The sequence below is a fragment of the Neopsephotus bourkii genome, unplaced genomic scaffold (assembly GCF_033783945.1).
Source record: "Neopsephotus bourkii isolate Nb327-2 ecotype Australia unplaced genomic scaffold, CSIRO-AGI_Nbou_v1 NB_1760, whole genome shotgun sequence".
Classification (NCBI taxonomy): domain Eukaryota; kingdom Metazoa; phylum Chordata; class Aves; order Psittaciformes; family Psittacidae; genus Neopsephotus; species Neopsephotus bourkii.
The window spans coordinates 631232-650000 of NW_026902234.1; the positions used below are offsets into that span (position 1 = coordinate 631232).

The window sequence follows — 18769 nt, forward strand, 5'->3', positions numbered from 1 at the left end:
CAGTTGTCTGGAACAAGGATTAAATCCCAGACCACCCTAAGGCAACAGGGCAGCCTTTAAGTGGGCATTGGATTGTTTACTTACCAGACCAAAACCACTTTGTTCTTATACACACTCACCACAGAACTAGAGTCTTGTTCTTAGTACATTTTAAAAGGAATGGTGCTCAGTTAGAACCTTATGCTTATCCAGCCCCCTGGCATGGCGCTTCAATTACATTGTAAATTGTTTTTTGGCATTGTGTTTGATGCATTCCTTATTGATAGTGTTTTCTGTTTGGATTTTATCTAGGCTGGCTGAATAATTCTTCTTATATTCTTGAATCTTGGGTTTCTTGTCATTACTCATTTTTATCTTTATTTTTGGTTTTGTGAAATGTGGAAAATGCTTGCAAAAATAATAGCTGGCTTCTTTGTGCATGTTATCCAGATTTTAGTTGCCAAGTTTGCAGAATATGTAGGAGATTCTGCAACAAGCATTGTTTGCCTTTTAGATTTGCCAGGCAAAAAAGTTGCATTCTTGCTGCAGCTGTAAATCATTGTGGCAAACATCACTGTTTCAGCTCTGTTACGGTCACATTTTCAGCAGTCATTATTTGCTGGCAGTGGTTTATCTACTCAGTTCTGTCTTTAGGCAAGTGCAGTATGTCCTACTGTTTAGCCTCTTGTGTAACTCTGGGTTTACGTATTACAGGTTTGAGAATTAAGAAGACAAAGCAAGAAATGAAGTGTTTTTGTCATTTCAGACAGATACCAGATTTTATAACTTCATTGGTAGCTTTGATGTGCTCAGTGAGTCTTTTCCTCTGTAGGAAACTGTGATAGTAACAATTCACTGCAAAATGTTTATGGTACACATATGCTTGTGATGTTCATGTGTTATACCATGGGCGTCATTTGAAACTAGAAAGTTAGGTACAGGAGTAGCAAATCAGTCTCATGGGTTTCTTAACTCTCTTCCAGGACTCATAGTTGGGGTGATCTTGCGATATGGGACTCCCTCTACCAGTGGCCATGATAAGCCGTTCAGCTGCTCACAGGAGGACAGGCCATTTACCACGCTGCTGGTCAACGTCAGCGGGAAGTTCTTTGAGTATACGCTCAAAGGGGAAATAAGCCCTGGGAAGATCCACAACGTGGAGCAAAATGACATGCTGCGGAAGGTGAAGATAGACCTTTCTTCTACTTGGCTGAGTGTTTCTCCTTAACCTATGCTTCCTATAGATAAAGATATTTGCTGTAATAGATACTAGCTGTTACTATTCCTGATAGTAACAGCACTTCAATGGCTAATTCAAAAGCACCTTCTGTATTATATTCTGCTGGTGAAACTGTGCTCTGTTGCATGTACGCAGTGCTTCCCCAAAGCCTTTGGTGGCTTTCTGAAGACTTAAAGTGTGTTTCTAACATCTCTAGAATTTGGGAAGACCAATCAAACAAAAAAACCCCTGACACTGCCTTGTATCATACAATATAAGGAACATGATAATTTATAAGTGAAAAGTGATGATTAGTGCTTTTTCTCTGCTTTTAAAAATCTCTTTATTGTCAGGAAATAGTTACTGCTTACATCCCCATAATCCACCAAATGAGACAGCCTAGTACTGGAAGTGAAATTAATCTGTCAGCTGTTACTCAGATCTGTTCTTTGGCTTCTTATTCTCTTCAGTGTCAGGAATTAACTGCCTTTTGTGTATACCAAAGCTAGACTTTGATCTATAGAATTGAGACTTTAAGGTTTGTAACCTAAAAATACTTTCTGCTGTGAAGAGAGCTTAGGTGTCCGTTTATATGTACCTGTCTGCTGTAGATATCAAAAGCCAGCTGAGATTGAATTATTGCTAATGCCTAATCTAAATCTACCTTCTTCCAGTTTAAAGCCATTCGCCCTTGTCTATCACTACGTGCCCTTGAAAAAGGGTTGTCATGCATAATTATCATGAATATCTGGAGCTTCTGCTGAAATACATGAAAGGGACATATGATTCTAATTCCTGAAAACCAGTCTTGTATCTGACTTGGTCTGCAATAATTGTGCAGTGGCTAGGCTTGCAAGAAGCCAAAGCTAAAATAGCATTTCATCTGCAGATGTATGAATATCATGTGCCACGGTAAAAGATCTTTACCAACATTTCTGTCAGAATTTTTTTAACATAGGGAACTGTGTTTGGGACTGCTACAAGGTAATCATTAGTGTTGGATGTGTAACACCTGTCTTTTCTAGATGCTGTTTACCAAGAAGAGCCACAGCTTTTTGCTGCTGCATTTGTATAGATCTAGCTGGTATTTTTGAGGGCCAGCTTAGCTATTTCAATAACCGAAAATAGTAGTTGTCAGAACATGAAAAAGACTTAACAGATTGTGTATATCTGTTTGTAATTGAAGTTTAATATTTTATTTTTAGGTGACGTTTGACCCGGAAGTTTTTTTCAACATTCTGTTGCCTCCTATTATTTTTCATGCCGGTTACAGCCTGAAGAAAGTAAGTGTAACCATTTCTGAGTAGAATATGCCTTTTTTTATGGGATATTGCTGATTTGTTCAGGAGTGCAGTCTCTATTTCAAGCATTTTTTTTTTTTATGGCAGTAAGAAAAATTTCATTTCCCTCATAGATGGTTAGGTCATACTGTTTTAAGAGAAAATAAATGTAATTTTTACTATAAACACATGAAACTATTTAATCTTGCAGATTTGTTTTCCTTTGAACTTTGCCAGCGGTTGTTTCATTCAAAGTAAAAGATGTCCTGCTATGAATTGTTTTGATCCTTCTCAAATATCCAAAATGCAGTAAAGTATGTTGAGAAGCGCACCCAAACCTGAGTGCCAGTGTGGATATGCCAGACCCTGAATGGCAGAAAGGTCCAGATTCTGCTCTTAATCGAAGATACCATGAATTGGTGCTGGTTTCCAGCTTTGTAGTTAATTCTTACATCTCTTATGAAAACATCTGTGTGGAAAATTTCCTGTCTATAAGCTACATGCAGGATTTAATAGTTCAGATTCGAGGTATTCAGTTTATTGTATTTGAACAGAATTTACATTGCAGTAATTGGAGCATTTCTCCGAAATGGAAGAGAGTTTCTGTGTATTAATGCATGTAATAGTGTGCTTATGTTTTCAACAGGTGATAAAACTTCTTCTAAATAAGATTATAAACCTCTTTTTCCTATGCAGAGACACTTTTTCAGGAATTTGGGGTCTATCTTGGCTTATGCCTTTTTAGGAACAGCAGTCTCTTGTTTTATTATTGGGTAAGTAAACTTCATGATATCAGTTCCATTCTATGCTAAAGTTCGAGTTGATAAAGTGTATGTTGAGATTGCCAGATTGCATCAATTTTGTAATTTGCTTGAGGATTTTGTTTGTGCATCCTCCATATAAAATGCAAATGCAACTTTTGCTGAGACTCATCCCACTTCTAAATGGTACTATTTATCCCTTGAAAGTGACAAGTTTACAATATTGGCAAAATATGTCAATTTTGAATCATTTGACAAGTCCACAGAACTCAAGAGCAGCACTGAGTTTCTGGTGTAACAGTCCGGTACAAAAAACCCAAACAAACCCACCTTGTTAAACTCTTATTGAAGTTGACTTTAACTTGAATTGTGGGCGTTACTTGTAATAGAATTTTAGCTATCAAACCTTGAGATGTCCTTTCGGTGCCCACATTCATGCACATGTTCCCTCTCTATGTACTTGTGTGTGTCTATGTAATCTTATGTGTATCTGTGCACACACATACAGTTTCATAGCTTGTCATGTTGGTTTACTTGCATATAATCTCTTATGCTGCTAGTATTACTGTGTCTGGTGTATGAATATTCTGGAACACAGAAATCCTAAATTGCATAGATGACATTGGTTTGTATCAGAGAATTTCAGTAGAGAAATATTTTGAAGGCTATTCTTAGCTCAGAGTCTTTGGCCTGTGTGCTGTGTCGGGAGAAGCAATTTTGAGTAGGGAAATGTTCCCTTTGGTGGAAAAAAAGAACCTATAAATTCTGTGTATTGTGTGAACATATTTCATGCTTTTTTGTTGGCTGTAACTTATACCTTCCAGTTTATATATCACTTCACTCCTTTCCTAGGTAAAAGAGGAAAACTAATTTTGAGAGCTTAGTGTTAAACTGTGGCAGTATCCCACAGAGCTGTAGCATAACCAAGCCTTCCTGAAGGACTGTTGCTTGTGCTTTTCTTTTGCCTGTCTGAAATGCATCAACTTGTTTGACTCAGACTGTTTTATCCTCTTTCTCTTCAGGAATCTCATGTATGGGGTTGTGAAACTAATGAAGTTGGTGGGTCAGCTGTCTGATAAATTCTATTACACAGACTGCCTCCTCTTTGGAGCGATAATATCTGCCACTGATCCAGGTAGCTTGCTGAACATTTTTTTAACAACCTTCCAAAATAATCCCATTGCTATGATTTAGTTGCATGGCACAAAGATATTAACAGCAGATGATTTTCAGTTACATTATGCTAGTATCTCTGATCCCTTTCTCAGAAACGTATGCAAATTCTGAGTGTTGTGAAAGCTGTTCTGTCTTGGTTTGGATCTAGACCAGTATGACATGATAGCATGTTTGGAGAAAAATGTAACTTTACTGTTCAAATATCTTCATTTTTTTCCCCCAATGGGTTTTATGTTTAGTGTGTATCAAGTTTCACTGCAAATAGATGAATCTATTATATTGTCTGGATAGAAGGACTTCTTTAGCTGCATTGCTTGGAACACTGGGCAGTTTAAGAGCAATATTTAGGGCTTTAAGGCTCTTTAGGTGTGACGTGCTTAAGTTTTTCCTCCTCCAAATGAACTTCATGTATTACAAGTTTAAGCAGAAGAATGTTCTTGTGGTAGAATAATTTGAGCTTTTGCCAAAATAATCTAGTCAACCTTCAAAGTCCAGCAGGCTCACACAGGTGTCTCTGCTTGACAGGACAGTCTGGAGAGCTGGTGTGTGTCAGGGGCTGGGGTAGGGAGTGGTGAAATATGAAGCTTGACATTTAAAACAGATTATTTGGGGTATTCAGTGGTGATTTGTGTGAAAATGGGAAGTAGCTCCTGTGACTGAGCCGAGCTCTGAACAGCTGGTCATTGCACACAATTTATGCAAATAATCACCAGGTGATTTTTGAAACTCGTATGCAGAAGCATCTTCCAGATCATGGTCTTTCATCTCAGTCTGAAGTGTCTTGAAAGGATTTTTATGAATATTTAACAGTGTTGCCCTTTTCAAATAATGTGCAAGTGCACAATCCTGCAGCACAGAGTGTGCTTAGGGAAACAGGATTATTAGCAGTCTTTTACAATGGCTGAAATACTAAAGCCGTGTCAACAATCCGTACAGCCTTTAAAAGCAGCAAGAGCTGCACAATGTTTTGTTAATAATCTTTCACGGAACGTGTTCTAAAAAAAGAATAATGAAAAATAGCATCAGGGCTTTGGTGCTTTGTCTGCCCCATTCCTCTTGATCATGGAGGCTTTCTTACAGATACAGCGCAGATGGGAGGATAACAGAACCACCTCCTAATGGAGCTGTCCTAAAACTGATGATGGAATTACTTACCTATAGATAAACGTGACTAGTCTGTTTCCCAGTTGAATTTTGATCCTGTACTTAAATTTCTAGGGTTTGTTGCTTTAGGCAAACTAGAGTCAGCTCTATCAGCTCATGCAGTTGCTCCTGAAGTCAGCCAGTGTGTTTTTTCTCTTTTCTTTCTATAGTTACAGTGCTAGCAATATTTAATGAGCTGCATGCTGATGTCGATCTCTATGCCCTTCTGTTTGGAGAGAGCGTGTTGAACGATGCTGTTGCCATTGTATTATCTTCGTAAGTTACTACCTGAATTTCTACTCTGAAATTACTTAATTGTTTTCTATATTTGTTTAAAATAAATGCTTTTTTGAGAAATGTTATTTTAAATTTAAGTGTGTTGTCTTGAGCTGAGCTAATAACATTGCAAATGTTTGCCAAGATCCCTCACGCATATGTACACCAGAATGGCATATTTGCCCTCAGTATGGGATTGTCTCTTCTGTTGCTCAGGTGTTGATGTTACAGAATCATAGAATTGTTTATGTTGGAAAAGACCTTTAAGATCAAGTCCATCCATTAACTCAGTACTGCCAAGAGCCTAGTACTGTCAAGTCCACTGCTAAATCATGTCCCTAAGTGCCACATCTAAATATCTTTTAAACACCTTCAGGGACAGTGACTCCATCACTTCCCTGGGCAGCGTGTTCCAATGCTTGACAGCCATTTTTGTGAAGAAATCTTTCTTAATATCCAATCCAAACATCCCTGGCACACCTTGAAGATGATGCCTCTTATTCTATTGCTTGTTATGTGGGAGAAGAGGCCAACTCCCACCTCACTTCAAACTGCTTTCAAGTAGTTGTAGCGAGCAATGAGGTCCTCCCTGAGCCTTCTCTTCTTCAGACTAAACACCGCAGTTGCCGCAGCTGCTCCTCATCACACTTGCGCTCCAGACCCTTCACCAGCTTTGTTGGTCTTCTCTGGACCTGCTCCAGCACCTCAGTATCTCTCTTGCAGTGAGGGGCCCAGAACTGAGCACTGTATTTGAGGTGCAGCCACACCAGTGCTGAGTACAGAATGATTACTTCCCTATTCATGCTGGCCACGCTATTTCTGTTACAAGCCAGGATGCTGTTGGCCTTCTTGGCCACCTGGGCCACTGCTGGCTCATGTTCAGCCAGCTGTTGACGCAAAACTTTACTTGATATACAACTATGCAACTTTTCTGATTGCGCTTCTAACTTCTCACTGTGTTACTGTCCTTCCAGATCCATAGTTGCGTACCAGCCAACAGGAGAAAATACCCATGCTTTTGATGCAGCAGCATTTTTCAAGTCTGTTGGTGTTTTTCTGGGAATATTCAGTGGTTCTTTCATGATGGGAGCAGTGACAGGAGTTGTGACAGCTCTGATATCCTTTTTCACGTTTATCTCTTCCAGACTAGATGCCATGTTCAGGTATTAACAAGGTTCTTCTGTTTCCACCAATACCAAAATTGATACTAGCTTGTTTTAATGAGTGTGAAGATATGATTAGTAGTCGTGTGACCTTTGTCTATAGAAAGGCATTTTAGGTACCCAAAGAAATCAACTTTTACCAGTGTAACAGTAGCTGCATTTGAAGTAGTACAGTACACACAAAAACGCTGCATGCTAGAAGCGCAGCGGAGGCCATAAATGGATGTATCCTAATGTTCAGTTTCTTTTTATGAAATTAGAAGAATAGTCTTTATTAATAGTCTTGAAAGACATCTCCTATGATAACTGCTATGTGATTTTGTCTTCAGCAAAATCATCAATAGGTATTTCTGACCCCATAGGTTCTCCAATTCCTGCATGTAAACTTTCTGCTGGTAATCTGATGTTATCTGTCTTGGGTAAGATTGTATCTCTTACCAGAGTTAACATCAGAATGTTGCTTTGCAGATCATGCTTTGCATGATCTGTCCTGTTCTCTTTAAGCTTACTGCTGCTATTTGATTAGAGCTCTGAGGTACTCAGCAAGCAGTCTGTGTGGGTTTTGTTTCATGCTCAGGCAGTAGGTGTTAAGCCTGACCTGATCCAGAAATCATGATACCTCTTCAGGAAAAAAAAAAGTTCTTTGCTTTCAGACTGGCTAGCATAACCATGTTTGTGCCTATCCCAGATTGCTTTGATCTGCCTAGACTTCTGGGGCATAACGTGCTATTTTATACAATAATCATGAACATGTGACTCTTCAACATAAGAAATAATGTCTTAACTGTATCTTGTTATATACACACTGTTGCAGATTTGTCTGACATTTCTGCAAGATGGAAACCCTTGAGGTGTAAGGGGGAAGATGTGCCTTTGATACTTTAGTATTTGGTCTTCCAGCTGCACTGATCCACAATCAATGTGACCCAGAATCATGATTCTTCATCTGGCCTTTAAGCTACTGGTCATCCATAGCTTCAGCTGCTCAAATGCTGTTGCTGTGGTTTTTGGCTTGCCAGTTGGGTACTAATTACAGCTGAAATGCATCCAGATCCATTTTGTAACATCATGGCTCTGAGGCAGCAGCTGGTTCTTGCTGTTTCTGATGTTTGTGCTCTGGAGGTGATATGAGACTGGGAGGGGAGAGGCTGTTCAGAAGACAGCCTCTGTAGTATGTGTGTTTCTGTTGTTTTAGTTGGGTTGCTCTATTATACAACTTTATTTTCTTTTGGAAAAACACTGAATGTCATGCAAGAATGTGGACACAAACTGTAAATTTGCATTTTACGCTTTGTAGCTGATTAGAGCTCTTAAGTAATGAATGAAACAGACTGTTATTCCAGCAGCTGTGAAGCACCTCTCTGAGGGGTTTCATGCAGACATGCATTGCCCTTTGAAAACAGAGAGAATACTTAGTTTCCAAATATGATGCAGATAATATACAAGGACTTGTTCTGGCTTTCAGCAGTCTGTCTTAACCTCACTATCTATGGTTGTTTTTATAGCAGTTAAGTATTGTGCCACTTCGTATTTCTTTGTAAATTGCAGAATCTGCCTAGTTTGAAATGAAGTGAAGCAGAAGGCCATGTCTAAGGAATACACAAGAAAACAGAAACAATAATTTAATTTGAATTTATGCTTTAATTTGTTCAATTTTCTGAAAGAATATTTTTTTCCTTTTCTCACCTTCATCTTCCTCCAAAATAATGAGCACAAGCTTTCATTTCAGATTTGCTGAAATGTTTTGATATGGTTACTTATAATAGCAGCAAGGGGAATAAAGAATTTATTCTCAGAGCTGCCAAAAAAGATTGAAAGTGAGGAATTGGTTTTGATAAGGGCCCTTGCCTAACTTCGGGGGAACAAGATTCAACCTCTTCCTCTCTGACTGTGCTATCCAGTTTCTGAAGCAACCAATGAGTGCCTTTTGAGCCAGCTACTGGGATGAGCTTGTGGTAGGATTATCTGAGTGCTCTGTGAGATGGTTCCTATGTTTACTATGGTGGATGTTGCTGCTCCAGAGGCATGATCTTGGAGGAGTGATTGGGAGAAATTCAGTGGAGTGTAGCAGTACATCCTCAAAAGTTTTAGAGAGATGGTTTATGTGGGGAAGTGACTGTGGAGAATTAACAGCTTCTTAAAAATGCTGAGGTTTATTTTTGGTGTAAAGCCAACTGTCATGGGGAATAATATTTTTTTGATGATGATTTGGGCTTTTGTTTTGAGGTTGACCTTCTGATAAAGAAAGGTCACAGCTGAAGGTGTGGCTGGAGTTTGTGTTTCAGAGCTCTTGCCCACCTTCAAGTTAGCAGAGAATGCCAACAAGAAGTAGATGTGGGTGGGGAGTGGGTGGCTCTCCTCAAGGTTGCTTCATCCTAACTAGGCTTCCATTGAAACACTGCCAGCTGCTTGCCTCTGGTGTTAATCACTTGTGGCTTGTTGTGAATGATGTGATATTTCCGATAAAGCCCACAGGAGACTGTTCCCACAGAGGCTCCTGGGGTACTTGACTGCTGCTTGCAAGAGGCAGTTGAGGGTGTTGTGAGCCCCAGGCCTCCCAGGGCCTGTGAATTTCCTGTGAAAACCAGTGCTGCTCATTGCTTTTAAGATCCCTATCCTGTAAGGAGCCATGACTCCTCAAGCAGCAGTGCTGCCATTAGCTGGTGTGTGTTGCCTTAGAAAGCTCAGGATGCAGCTGTGTTACTCATGGAGAGCAATGGTGGGTGGCTGTGCAGTCTTGATGTGTCCATTGAGGTACTGGTTGTCTTCATAAGAGCAAGGGAGAGTGCTATCACCTTACTGTTTCAAGTGTGCTTGCCTTGCTGTTCTCACACTTGGATTTCAGAGAACATCATGCTAGTTGTCAGCTTTCAGAAAGACCAAGGATCTCTATACCACCTCTGCTAGCACATGGTTTCTTTCTGTGTCTTCTACTAGAGTTGCGCGTAGCTGTCTGCACCTCAGCCACACTGAGCTGTTCAGTGTTCGCTTGGTGCCAAAGCAGCAGTGAGGAAAAAAAACAACCCAAACTTCTATGAATATGTGAAGAGCTATGTTTAAAACTACCAAAATCTGTTGTACTTCTTCAGTAGCTGTGGAACTGTTAATTCAGTGTGTCTGACATTTCTAAAGGTTTGCTCTCCCCTGGAAGATGGACTTGTTTGTTCTTCCTACTGAAAAACTGAATTGCTCTGATTGAGTTGGCTTTTACTTTAAAACATATCAACACAAGGAGAGCAAATATACTCTATTGTATAGGCAGAATTTCTGGTTTTGCCTCGAAAGAACAGAGGAAGCCACACTCGCTGAAGAAGTTTTGTCAGCAAATCTGAGCAGAAAAAAATCTGATAAATCTACTTCATCTCTTGGAGTTGCTGTAGTCAAGAACTAATGTGAATTACATTCTTCTGAATGTATTTTATGCTTTATTTAAAGGTAGGAGGGATCCTATGGGGGTATGCCAGATCCTAAACAACAACAAAAATCCCCAAACAAAATGCAAGATGACAGTTTAAAAGGAATGCCAAGTATATATCCCTTCCCTGCTGGCACTTTGCAGGGAAACGGGGCATAGAGTAAGATACTACCTCACAGTTATGCCATTGATATGCAGCAAAAATTGACTGTTGCCAAGGGGGGACCTTGATTCTGAAGTTTTGCCTTGATGTGATGGAATTTGTTTTTCAGCACTAAAAATGTTTTATTTTCCAAGGGGTGTTCATTGTTAGCACCTAAGTGTTTTCGATAAATACTGGGTACAGAGAAGCCAAAGAATTTCTTTTTTGGCCCCTTAACAAATGACTTAACGTGACGAAGTTTACCAAGTTGCACTGCTTCCCCCTGCTGGAAACGGCTCTCTTCTTCTTGATGTCCTGGAGCACCTTCTTGCTTGCAGAAGCTTGTGGGTTTACTGGTGAGTTGTTAGGGTTCAAGCATATGGACAGAAGTCCTGTCCATCTTAGCAGCCGTTTTTCCACTTTGTTATGTAAGCTTTTCTAAGAGGAACATGGTGTTGGTATTTAATGCTTTTTTTACATTCTGTACAATGCCATTGAGGGTGCAGATCACTGTGTACCAAAGGCTTTTAAGAACAATGGTTTGATTCAAATACCACCTCTCTGCCTGCAATCTAACTCACTTGAAAATAAGGTTCATAAAAATCTCAAGGTTGAGGATTATGTATAAATTTAATAGAACTTGGGAAGGGAAAATGTGTTGAGCTCACAGAATAATAGGCTGATTTTTGCATGTGATTCTGTTCACAGGTGTGGTGGCTGTCCTCTTCTGTGGAATTACCCAGGCACATTATACGTACAATAACTTGTCAGCTGAATCAAGAAGTCGTACTAAGCAGGCAAGACTGTCATCTTTTGTACAGTGCATTGCTGTAGTTGTTCATATACTCTTGTTTCTGAAAAGCATCTTTATTGCTTGGCCTTTAACATGTGACTGTTTTGTTCCCAGCTCTTTGAGGTATTGCACTTCCTGGCTGAGAACTTCATATTTTCTTATATGGGTCTGGCACTGTTTACTTTCCAGAAACACATATTCAGTCCAGTTTTCATCATCGGAGCTTTTGTATCCTTTTTCACTTTGTGTGAAGTTTCTCTATTATCTTATATACCTGAATATTTATGGTGTTTGCTGGCATTACCACATAGAGGATGGTGGCTGACCTGAGTTTTCCTGATGTCTTGCAGGCACAATAATTGTGAGAACAATCTGTGGTTACTCCTTGCATCAAAGCCTCTGTGCCACACAGTTGTTGGCTGTTACCTGAGCAAGTGCTAGAAGTTGTAAAATTTCAATAGATAAATCAAATGCCTTATTGTGTGACTTGGCTGTTGACAGCTAGTAGTGCTTGTGTTGCTTTTGTATTCAGAATTTGGAGGCCTAGAAAAGGATTCATTTATTTCTTCACTTCTAATGGTCCCTTGAAGAAAGCAAGCAAGCCTCAAATGAGTAAAGAGGATTATGGATGAACAGTTGAGCAATGCCCTAAATGTATAGGTCAGGATCTCAGGTGGTGGGAGGGGGAAGGAACTGAGCTGTGGTACAGATGGTGACACAAAGGGTACACAGTGCTGAAAAGGCTGGTGTTGGAGTTATGTGTGCAGTGCCCCTTGTCCCTTGCTGACTGGTACATGGGTCTTATTTCCTGGAACGGAACGCTTTTGTAGTAGTTGCACTCATGTAAGCTAGGAATTACTAGATTACTGTCTGCATGCTGCTTCTGTAGGAATTGCTTATGTAACTGTTTTTTCACTGTATTTCTGTCTGCTTGAAATTTCAGAGCAATTTAAAGTGCATGAAGCAGTGGGAGCTAGTCTTCCAGTTTTGGTTTTTCTATGCCTATTGCACACCTAAAACTCAGTGGAAGAACATATAAAGGTGGCCTAATGTGGAATATACTGCTTTTCTCCCCTTCTTTCTACCATTTTCTCATATCTTTCTACTGCTTCTATGGATTTATCCAATTTGTCTTTATTTTCCTTTGGCCACTTGTTTGTTTTCCTTTGGCCACTTGTTTTGTTGTTTTCTGCAACAGCAATAAATGTCCTCCTGTGACTCCTCGTATCTGTTCTTCTGACCTAAAAAGTACTCCAGAGCCCTGCAGCCACTGGAGATATATGAGCAGAATAGTTGCATCTGGTATATTAACCACTGCAATTTTCTGTCTTTGCTGTGGCTTTCCATCCTCTCTTAGGTTATGCTATCTGTCTTGGGTTTGATATCAGTATTTATTTTGTTCCTTTCTCTTCCTACCCACCTATCTTTTATTAAGTTTTCCACATCTTTTTCTACCACCCCACTCAATCTCTGTTGCCTCTTGAGTGTTTTTCTACCTTTGTGAGCAGGTCAGCTATACTAGCAAGCATTTTTTGCCTCAACAGCTGTTGTCCCTGATGAGTTCACACCTTATGGGTGCGAAATGTAGAGGCATCATTAGCTGTTGAAACACAAAAGCTTGACTAGGAAGGTACAGCTAAAGCCTCAGTGTCATTGATAGAACAACTAGCTGTTGTTCCTACATGCATTGGTCATGATGGCTTGTGATGTCTTATTTCTGCAGCCTGCAAAAGGATTGATATGAAAGTTGTCTTCAATAATTACATGAAGCTTTTTTTACAAAGTAATAATAAAAATCTTATTTTCCTGGAGACACAACTTCCTGCAGACAAGTAGCATTAATTTGCTTTAGTTATGGCAACAGCGCAGTGATGTCTAGAGCTCATGCATGGTTTCCTTTCTTTTTCATGAGAAAGTTGTTTCATTCTTCTAATTCTGTTATCCCAGCAGCAAATGATCAGTGTTTGGTTGGCTTCTAGTTGTGTTGGTGTTTTATGGGATTTCAACACATCATTCTAGTTTGTCTCAAAGTGCTCCTTAGACAGTAGAGGGTGTATTCAACTTTCTGCTTCTCCATTGGAACCACTGGATGTTTTGCACCACAGTAAGGATGTGAAGGAGCTTACCACCATGAATTTCTGCAATACTCTTTTAAACTTAATTCTAGTACTAACAAGCGGGTTTGGGATTTATCATCTTAGTAACTCTGTATTTTCAAGTGCTTGCAACTCAGTGGGAGCTTCTGTCTCTGCAGGAGCCATAATGGAGTTGTCACTTGCTGGTCTTACACTGGTTTTTCTTCTGTACGTAGGCCTGCATTTCTGTGGGCCTGAAACACATACTCAAATGGTGGTGGTGATAGCTGTTTAAAGTGTGATTATTTTTATTTTTTTTTTAAAGGAAATCCTTCCTTTCTAGAACTGTTAATGTTGATATTAAGTATAATCTCACTGTGCAGAAACAAACTTGGTTATGTTAAAATTTGCTGTTTGTGCCATGAGTTATGTGTGCAGATAACTGGTGAAAGTCTGGTTTATATAGATAGAGATAACAAGAACCTTTGATATTATGAAGTAAACCTTTCACTAAAACAGGAGCTTTATGTTAGAGCCAGGTACCCAAGAGTGCATCCCTCAGGAAAGTGAAATCCTTAACCCTCAGCTGTGAATAGATTGCAATCTTTTTTGGCAGAGCTGCACACATCTACCCTCTCTCCTTCTTGTTGAATCTTGGCAGAAGGCATAAGATCAGCTGGAACTTTCAGCACATGATGATGTTTTCAGGTAAAACCAAAAAAGTTTGGTAAAGCAAAAAGTCTTACTTTTAACTCATTTATGGTACTACCTTCTGCTTTTATAATCCACATTCATTCTACTCCTGAATAGAGACTGAATGGTTGTTGCAGGATGTCATCAGGTATCTTTCAACCTTTACAGAAAGTGTATCATGTCTGGAAAGAGTGACATGTCAAAACGCCAGGTACTGGCAGCAAGCAGTCACCTCATGTTGGGAACAGAGTATTTTTCATTTTGAAGTACATCTGAAGGGAATGGGGGAACTGTGATGTATCTCTTCCAGAAGGTTATTTCTAGCTGAGAAACAATTGTACACATTGTGCAGAAACAAGCACCTGCTGAGAAAATCAAGGCATATTTTTGGGTGGGCTGTAAGACATAGTTGGAGAAAGCAAGGTATAGGAACTTAGACTCCCTTACAATTTCTGTCACACAGATAGCTAGCAGAGTTTCATAATTGGGGCTGGGAGGAAGGAAGAGGCATATAGTCTGCATCTGAACATGTTATTAACTGAGGTATTTTTCCAGCTGATAACTTCATATCAAGAACTCACACTTCATTTATAGAATCTGGAAAAGTGTGCATATTCATTTGGATTCAGGGAGCTGCTTGATTTCTTTAATATGTTTTCCTTTTGTCCTCAGTTTGCTTGTTTCTGCATTTCTGTCCTGTTAGTTTCTGGAAATATTTACAGCTTTTCTTAGCACTTGTGAATTCTGTAAATTACAGAAAACTACCAGGGAAAATCATGTTCTAGATTATCACAGTGCATGACTTATCAGGGAAGTGGTGGGAATTAAAACTTGCCAGAGCCCAGTGTTTTCTGCCCATCACTTTGTGCCTGTGTGGCAGGGAAGGAGCAAGGAAAGATGCAGTGTTATCAATAGGTGTGGTTGCACTCCTGAAGCCCTGCTATTTCGTTCTTTTGCATAGGTCTCAGGGGAGCCATGGCATTTGCTTTGGCCATACGAGATACTGCTACCTACTCACATCAAATGATGTTCTCAACAACTCTCCTCATCGTCTTTTTCACTGTGTGGATTGTTGGTGGAGGTACAACTCCCATGCTGTCATGGCTGAACATCAGGTCAGTGCAACTGTGCTGGGGAAACTTCACTTTTCAGGTGGCAACTGTGCTAATTTAGCATAGTTCTACAGAACTTGTTTGATGCTTGCTGGAGCTGTTGTAGGTGTTTAGAACATTATGTTTTATAGAGGAAGGTGCTAGTGCAGGCTGGTGAAGAAAACGTATTGATGCTGTTGGGACTCAGCTGAAAGATCTCTTATGCTCTGCAAGCAAGTACCTAGGTCCTTGTCAGCCCAGTAGTATATGGAATAGTGTTGTCTGATACAGAAGCCCCTAAGCTGAAAAGAAAGAATTAATCTGTCTAGTTCTATGTAAACTTCTAAGTGTTCTAAGACTTTTCCCTGTCTTTTGACTTTTGGTAATGGCCCCGTTATGTTTAATTTAAGTGGAGTCTTTAGTGGATGGTGCTAAACTGAATGCACTTCAAACATCTATCCAAACAAATGTGATGTTATCTAAACAACTGGGATAAATGGGGTCCTGCTAGTCTTATAGCCATGTTTCCTCCTGCTTTGGTGATACCTGTGAAAACGGTAAATAGTGGGATTATAGACTTTTGTCTGTAAATCTTGACCAATACTTAGTACACTCAGGCTGCAAGTACGTTCATGTTTGAGGATACTTATCAACAGAAGATGTTAGAATCATGAATCAGTCATTGTTAAAGATCACATATGTTTCATTCTGTGAAAGTTTTGGCAGTTGTGGGGGGGAAAGGTGAATAGAGTAGAATTAAAACAATACACACTGTAAAAACCCTTCAGTATGTTTTTATAGGTAAATTATTTGTGCTCTTTTGCACTTGAAAGCTTACTTTGTCTTGCCTTCTAATTGTGCTAACCAGAATTTGTATCCCATTCTCTTATGATAGGATAAGAAAAAACAATTCTTAGGTAAAATCAGTGTCAGTCTTTGGAAGAAATGATTATTCTTGAGGACTAATTCTGTTTTTGGAAAACTGAAGTGAACTGCTTGTAGCAATAGGTGGCAGATTGTTTCTAGGTTGGCAAAAAGAAAAAAATGGGTAGTACTTTCAGAAATGCACGTGAACTCCTCATTGAAGGTAGCACGCTTCCAGTTGGAGACAGGCATTTCAGCAGTGATTCAGAGTATCTCAGCTCTGACTAACGGTCAACATTAGGAAATCACAGTTTCTTTTTTTGGTGCTAAATGAATCCATTTCTGTCTTTTAAAACTGTCCTTAAATGCAAATTCCAGATGTTTGGCTAGCACACAGAAAGAAGCATCACTTCTGCGTAGTCAGGCTCTCTGAAGGTCATGTCGCTAACAATAGGTAATACAACACATGGTGTGAGGTCAACAACAAAACCAATTCCAGCGCAGTTGTATCATTAATGACTGGGAAATACCACATCCTAATGATATTTTGAAGTCCAGCCTTGACTGGTTTGTGTTCCTGTTACATGCGAGAGCTGTGCAATGACTAAAAGTATCTGGCATAGGTGCCATGTGCAGCTTTCCGTTTGACATCTCCGACAACAGGAGGTTTCTGTACAGTGGTGGTATATAAGGAACAAATGTACTAATACACCTCTGCAAGCAGGACAGGCAGAGTCTGCATAACTGGTAGCATGCACAGACTGTCCGAGGCTTGGGGTACAAGGGAGCAGGAGATGAGCTCTGGACAGCAGTACACAGGTAAGAACACTGCTTGCAGTCGGCTTGCAGCAGTTGAACAGAGTCAGCCAAGAGCTGCGTACAGCCACTGCAATGGCCAATGTGTGGATATCCCTTTTCTGATCTCCATTTGAGTGGATTCCAAAGCATCTTCCAAAGTGACCTTGATGCAACTAGGTCAATAAAACTGACTAACAGCTCTCATCCTAGGTGCTGGCATCCTGAGCCTTCTGCCCTTATGTCTGCACCTCTTTTGCACCTCTTTTGTTAGGGAACATAGTTGGATATTTCCTTCAAACCTCATCATCCAGTAACAGAGGGGATATGTTGCTGACCAGCTAAGTGAATAATTACGTTTGGTCTACCTGTATCAGAAGGCTTCTGAGCACAGTCAACCATTACCTCTGTCACAGGGTTCCTCCAGCCATCAGTGGTAGGACAGGACTAAATTCTAGTATGTGGCCCAGCTCCTGGTCAACTCTAAACCAGTTCTGAGGCAGCAGCTTACCCCATTCCCTCACCATTGAGTCTAGGAATCAGCTTGTGGAAGCATCCAAGAATACACACTTCTTTAGCAGGACTAATCTGGTTCAGTAATAAGACTTCATGAGCCTGGCTGATGAGTTGCTCCTGAAGTGAGAGGCTTAGCACCATATCCATTCCAGGTCTGCCCTTTGGGTAGGCTGTGCTTGCAAAAATCATTAATATGGCCAACAAGGCAGAACAACTGGAAAGGCTGTGATGCCATTCCTAGGCAAGTAGCTGTCAAAAGGCAGTTGAGTGTTTAGCTGTAGCTTTCTGGGAGATTTACCCACCCTTGCTAGTAAACAGTAATTTTAACTGTCATTTTTTCGACATGGTTGAGAAAATAAATTGTTACCTTCCTTATTATGGGAAGGATATCACGTAAACAAGGTAACTCTATGTAAGAAGTATTTTGGAGAACTGCATGGGTATGTCTGCTGCTCTGTTACGGATGGAGACTGCCATTTCTGAGATCACATGAAATTAGATTTGTGCCAGGAGGTGGCAGCCGTGTGCAGCTGATCGAGAATTAGAAACTTGTTGCTGATGCAGTACTCTCTGTAGTAGAGCCCTTTCTGCTGGAAAGCAAGCAGTCCTGTCTGACCTTACAGGTTTAAGAAAAGAACACATTCGTTTCCAGCTGAATTTTACGAATATGCTGCTTCTCTCTTTTTCTATCCCTTTCTACCCAGTGGAAGTGGTAGGCAGGAGGAGATGAAGATGAGATGCTGTTCTGGTGCCTCTCTTGCAGCACAGTGTATGTATAGTGCTGATGCAGGCCTGAGGCCCCTGCCCCTGGGGTGGTGTGGGAAGATTTCTGAGCCTTAGCACTTCCCATTATGTTAGATTGCAGAGGTTAACATGAAAATTAAGTTGTGGTAAAGTAAAAAGCAGTGTAAGGAGGAAAACAAGCAGAAATGCCCTCTGCTTCCCTTGCTTTGTTTTGAATGTCTCAAGTAATCAGAAGAGCAGGGATCTTTCCAGATAGGGTATGTCACCAGTGTACCAGGGTCCATTAACTAGGCTTAAATGTAGAGCTAAGCAGAGAACCTATGGTTTGTGGCAGAGCCTTAACTTCAGTTTGCTGCTTGACTATTTGGGAAAGTGAGGTCATGACTGCAAAATCTGAATAAAAAATAATGGGATCTTTAAGTGCTTTTGGTTTCTGCCACTTGATGCTGAGCAAGTTAAAAATTGACACCAGAAACTGGAGTTAAAGCCCTGATGTCATGTGTTTTGAATTTCTTGGCTGTCTATCAGTGGGATGTATCCAAGCATGCGAATGGTAAACAGCTAGACTTCTCTAGGAGTAGATTTTTTTTTTCTTAGAAACTAAAGGAAGACTTGGGTATTAAAAATATAGTCTCATCCTTCTG

General features: G+C 40.1%; 1 protein-coding gene across 1 annotated transcript in view; it reads left to right on the forward strand.

The window, feature by feature from the left end:
- Positions 1–18769, forward strand: part of SLC9A7 (solute carrier family 9 member A7) — a 72137-nt gene that overhangs the window by 32242 nt on the left and 21126 nt on the right. Inside the window, exons 2-12 of the mRNA XM_061377792.1 lie at positions 963–1162; positions 2404–2481; positions 3175–3251; positions 4262–4374; positions 5729–5834; positions 6809–6955; positions 10810–10910; positions 11263–11351; positions 11462–11575; positions 14019–14130; positions 15077–15230. Coding sequence (XP_061233776.1) covers positions 963–1162; positions 2404–2481; positions 3175–3251; positions 4262–4374; positions 5729–5834; positions 6809–6955; positions 10810–10910; positions 11263–11351; positions 11462–11575; positions 14019–14130; positions 15077–15230 — 1291 coding nt within the window. The remainder of the gene's footprint in view (positions 1–962; positions 1163–2403; positions 2482–3174; positions 3252–4261; positions 4375–5728; positions 5835–6808; positions 6956–10809; positions 10911–11262; positions 11352–11461; positions 11576–14018; positions 14131–15076; positions 15231–18769) is intronic.